Below are 5,159 nucleotides of genomic sequence, written 5' to 3' on the forward strand. Positions count from 1 at the left end.
CTTGCAAAGCCCAACCAGTTTACACCAGTAAGAGCTGATAGAGGGGGCTGTGAGGTGACCCTTGGCCATTCAGAAACAGGATTTTCTCACCAACTTCCAAGCTAACATTGCTAAGTTGAGCTTGCACAGCCCAGCAAGCATAGGGCACAGTTGCAGAGGCCAATTCCCCTCTTCCCACCTCCATGCCCAGAAATGTCCCTTTCCCAAGTGGTTTAGAGAACCCCAAATCCTCACCCAGAGATCTGTAGGGGCAGCTCCTGCCCTCTGCCTCAAGCAGTACTGAGATGGAGCAGTAAAGAAGCAGAGTGGAAAGCCTCCACTGCAGGGAATGGGAGAGAGTGACATTTATAATCGCTTTTATTTTGGGGTGTCCTGTGATGTGCACAGTCCCTTTTAGGGTAGTGCAAGACCTGCTGCATGTCTCCACAGCTGCCCGGGAGCAGAAGCAGCCCCACGGCTTTGCTGAGGACCGTCTCTTCAAGCATCTCTTCACAGGCTACAACCGGTGGTCACGGCCAGTGCCCAACACCTCTGATGTGGTCATAGTGAAGTTCGGGCTGTCAATAGCACAGCTGATCGATGTGGTAAGGTGTCCACGCAGGGATTTCATCCTAGGACCTCTGAGCCATTTCTTCTGCCCTCCATGCTGCTGTCTGTGCCCAGTAGGGGACAAGCCATCCACCTGCCTCCACAAAACCTCCAACAAGCAGGGGACATTGCTCATCATTGCTCCATCCCAAGCTTTCCCTTTCCCTGAAAGCAAGAGAGCATCAAGGAAAACTGCACAACTCTCTATCCCTATTCATATCTTCCCACCATCTATATCTATAGGGCTATCCCTGGGCTTGTTTTTCCATCCATGCCTTGCTTGTTACTGTCACGCACACCCATCTGTCCGTCCATCCATCCATCCATGAATCCATCCATGAATCCATCCATCCATCCATCCATGAGTCCATTCATCCATGAATCCATCCATGAATCCATCCATGAATCCATCCATCCATCCATCCATCCATCCATCCATCCATCCATCCATCCATCCACCCACCCACCCACCTACCATCACAAAACCCCCAGACCCCCAGGGTGCTTGGCACTGAAGGTACCCCCAGGTCCCTCTGGTCTTCCCCCCTGCCCTCCCTGCCCCAGAGGGTCACCCAGAGCAGGGTACCCAGACACTCCCTACTATCTATAGCCTATCTACTATCTGCTACACAGAGCCTAGATAAATCCATCATCTATCCATATATTCATCTGTCCATCCATCTGCCCATTTATCCCTGACATGCACTTGTCTACCCGCCAGAACTTCTCCGAGCTTGCTGCCACAATATGCTATTGTTTGCTGCCATCTAGTGAGCAAATATCCAATTTCTCCTGCACCTTGCGCTGGTGTCGGTTGCTTTAAGGAACCGAACAGCAGAGCTCGGCAGCATGAGCAGGATAAGCAGAAGGGTGATATTGGGATTGATGCAGTGTTGGGATGAACCTTCTCTGTCCTTCTCCTCTCATCTCTCCATTTCCCACTGCAGGATGAGAAGAACCAAATGATGACCACAAACGTTTGGCTGAAGCAGGTAGGAGTCTGTACCATCCATGGGGCCCAGGCTGGAGAGAGTAAAAAGGAGGGGGATGGTATCGGGCAGCTCAGTCCCACCAGACCCAGGGTCACCTGGTGCCCTCCTTGCCTCCTTCCAGGAGTGGAGTGACTACAAGCTGCGCTGGAACCCGGAGGACTTTGACAATGTCACCTCCATCAGGGTGCCCTCTGAGATGATCTGGATCCCCGACATCGTGCTCTACAACAAGTGAGATGATGCATCCCTAGGACCAGTCCTCTCATTCTACCTCATCTCCATCACATTCATCCCATGGTATCCCATCCCATTCCATAATATCATATCCCATCGCACGACATTCCATCCCAGCTCATCCTATCCCATCCCATTCCATCGGATCCCATCCCATTGTATCCCATTCTATCCCATCCCACCCCACTCCAGCCCATCCCAACACAACCCATCCCCTTCCAAATGGATGGAGCTCCTGCCCCTGTTTCCTGAGGGGAACCCTTCACCCTCTCTGTCCCCACAGTGCCGACGGGGAGTTTGCTGTGACTCACATGACAAAGGCCCACCTCTTCTCCAATGGGAAAGTGAAATGGGTGCCACCCGCCATCTACAAGAGCTCGTGCAGCATTGATGTCACCTACTTCCCCTTCGACCAGCAGAACTGCAAGATGAAGTTTGGCTCCTGGACATATGACAAGGCCAAGATTGACCTGGAGAACATGGAACACCACGTGGACCTCAAGGACTACTGGGAGAGTGGCGAGTGGGCCATCATAAACGCCATTGGCAGGTACAACTCCAAGAAGTACGACTGCTGCACTGAGATCTACCCAGACATCACCTTCTACTTCGTCATCCGCCGCCTCCCGCTCTTCTACACCATCAACCTCATCATCCCCTGCCTGCTCATCTCCTGCCTCACCGTGCTGGTCTTCTACCTGCCCTCCGACTGCGGTGAGAAGATCACACTCTGCATCTCCGTCCTTCTGTCCCTCACCGTCTTCCTGCTGCTCATCACTGAAATCATCCCCTCCACCTCTCTGGTCATCCCGCTCATTGGCGAGTATCTCCTCTTCACCATGATCTTCGTCACGCTCTCCATCATCATCACTGTTTTTGTCCTCAATGTGCACCACCGCTCCCCCAGCACCCACACCATGCCCCACTGGGTGCGTAGCTTCTTCCTGGGCTTCATCCCCCGTTGGCTCTTCATGAAGCGACCCCCTGTGCTGCTCCCTGCTGAGGGGACAACGGGTCAATATGACCCTCCGGGGACCAGGCTCAGCACCTCCCGCTGCTGGCTGGAGACCGATGTGGATGACAAGTGGGAGGAGGAGGAGGAGGAGGAAGAAGAAGAAGAGGAGGAAGAGGAAGAGGAGGAGAAGACGTATCCCAGCCGTGTGCCCTCAGGGGGATCCCAGGGCACCCAGTGCCGCTACAGCTGTGGACGCCAAGCGGGCAAAGCATCAGGGGGCCCAGCCCCACAGGTGCCCCTCAAGGGGGAGGAGGTGGGCTCTGATCAAGGGCTGACACTGTCACCCAGCATCCTGAGGGCCCTGGAGGGTGTGCAGTACATCGCGGACCACCTGCGAGCAGAGGATGCTGACTTCTCGGTGAGTGGGGGGCAACTGAGGGCTGGGGGCAAGGGGGACTCCCCAACCCAGTGCTCCCTCCATGGGGGTCAGTGATGGGGATATCTGGTTGTATCCATGCATGCTGAGGGCCTTAGTTCAGGAGATCTATGATCACCCCCTGGGAAATAAGGGCTGCACTGAGCAACATGGCCTAGAGCAGTCACAGCAATTACAGGCGTGGTCAGGCTTGATGGTCTTAGTGCTCTTTCCAACCTTAATGATTCTATGATTCTATGAAATACAGGTTCTGCCAGGTCAGCTCAATGTTCCTCAGGCTGCAGGGTGCAGGATGCCCCTCTCCCAGCCACACTGCTCTACATAATGTCAGTATCCGTCACCCAGCTCAGAGCCTGCACCCCAACCCACAATTTGGGAACACCTGGGTGGGGCTTGCTGTGCCCCCAGAAGCCTCCCTGTAGAGATCCATCCCCACACCTTATGCTTGAGACATCTCCTAACCCTTGGAGGCTTCACCCTCTACCCACAGCTCACAGCCCCTCTCCTCCTGGCAGGTGAAGGAGGACTGGAAGTACGTGGCCATGGTGATAGACCGCATCTTCCTCTGGATGTTCATCATCGTCTGCTTGCTGGGAACCGTGGGGCTCTTCCTCCCACCCTACCTGGCAGGGATGATTTAGGGATCAGGGGGTAATGTGGGTACCTCTCACAGCATCATGACCATGGAGGTCACTTGGGTGGGATGTGCAGCAGTGTGGTGGGAAGCAAAAGGTGTGCTGGGAGTGCCCTGCTTCCTGCTGTCCTGCTCACGGTGGTGGCCATCCTGGCCTCAAGGAAAGCTCAGCACAGCCTCTCCACCAACAAAACGTGGGATGGAGAGATCTAGAAGAGGCATCCACTTCCTTCAGCTGCTGCAGGTTCCATCTGGAACCCAAGGGACACATCTGGTTGTGACTCCAAGAGAGGATATCACAGCTGCTTCTGGATGCATCCTGCCTCAGGACCACAGCCAACACAACGTGGGGCAGGACACAGTGCTTTGGGCTGTGACAGCAGGAAGGGGCAGAAGTTCCTGCTCACACTACGCAGCTCAGGGGCTCTGCTCTTCTCTGCTCTGCAAAGCCCATCAGCACAAGCAACCCATGTGTGTGCTGGTGGGTTTGTCAGCACAGGGATCCTGGGCAAATTGTCCTCTCTATCCTATACCTGCGATAACAAGCAGATCCCCAACCCCTCGCTTTGATGACTGCTGCAACCCAGCTTTAATTTCTATCTTCCATGCATCCTCAAGGACTCGTGCTTGCAAAGATCTACTCTTATCTGTGCCCCAAAGCCAGGCTTTCCCTGCGGGGTTTTTCCTCCAGGAGACCAACCCAGGAGCTGGATGTGACCTGACGGGTTTCAGAATACACTCTGTGCTATCAGGAGTGAAATGGGCTGGAATAAATGATGCCACTGAGAAAAATGCACATCCCAAGGGTGTTGCAGCTGCTCATGCATTCTCTGCTGTGTGCACACAGGGCTGAGATAAAGGATGTGGGATGTGCAAGGCAGCAAGCTGTATGTATGCATGGGTCTGTGTGCATCTGACCCAACACATCTCAGTTTTGTGGCTCTGCAGAGCCTGGTATGCTCATCTCCTCTCCACATCAGCCCTTCTAAAATCCTTGCTGGTTGCCTCCAGAATCAAAATCCCTCTTTCAGCAAAGCTCTGCCCGGCTGGGGATGGAGCAGAAGCTCTGGAGTGAACGCCAGTGTGACACAGCAAGCACCCCAAACACCCTTCCCTATGGGGCACCCATCCTCTTGACTGTACTGTTCCCCAGAACATCTCCCAGCTGCCTCCACCCTGAACTTGCCATGATTTCCTGAGGCTCTTTGAAAGGCAAAGCACAAATATCCAAAAATAGTTTCACTTAGCAAGACCTGGGATGGGAACAGGGAGAGTGGCACCTTGCATGGATTTGGGAGTTGGTGGGGCTCCAGAGCTGGC

General features: G+C 54.2%; 1 protein-coding gene across 2 annotated transcripts; it reads left to right on the top strand.

The window, feature by feature from the left end:
- Window positions 1-1,409: 1,409 nt before the first annotated feature.
- CHRNA2 (cholinergic receptor nicotinic alpha 2 subunit) lies at window positions 1,410-4,465 on the top strand. Of its 2 annotated transcripts, none has more exons than XM_048937406.1 (3): window positions 1,410-1,811; window positions 2,098-3,187; window positions 3,721-4,465. In XM_048937406.1, the coding sequence occupies exons 1-3, from the start codon at window positions 1,600-1,602 to the stop codon at window positions 3,844-3,846; spliced, it is 1,428 nt and encodes a 475-aa protein (XP_048793363.1). In that variant the 5' UTR covers window positions 1,410-1,599; the 3' UTR covers window positions 3,847-4,465. The 2 variants fall into 2 exon arrangements, with proteins under 2 accessions (XP_048793363.1, XP_048793365.1); XM_048937408.1 differs by having other exon boundaries at window positions 1,720-1,877.
- The last annotated feature ends 694 nt before the right edge of the window (window positions 4,466-5,159 follow it).

Source organism: Lagopus muta, chromosome 2, assembly GCF_023343835.1.
Source record: "Lagopus muta isolate bLagMut1 chromosome 2, bLagMut1 primary, whole genome shotgun sequence".
NCBI classification, from domain to species: Eukaryota; Metazoa; Chordata; class Aves; order Galliformes; family Phasianidae; genus Lagopus; species Lagopus muta.

Bases quoted from the DNA above. Each gene is read 5' to 3' on its own strand.
- CHRNA2 (XM_048937406.1), top strand. From the start codon at position 1,600: ATGGGGCCCAGGCTGGAGAGAGTAAAAAGGAGGGGGATGGTATCGGGC. The intron at 1,812-2,097 runs GTGAGATGATGC...CTGTCCCCACAG, and splicing joins GACATCGTGCTCTACAACAA to TGCCGACGGGGAGTTTGCTG. The intron at 3,188-3,720 runs GTGAGTGGGGGG...TCCTCCTGGCAG, and splicing joins CAGAGGATGCTGACTTCTCG to GTGAAGGAGGACTGGAAGTA.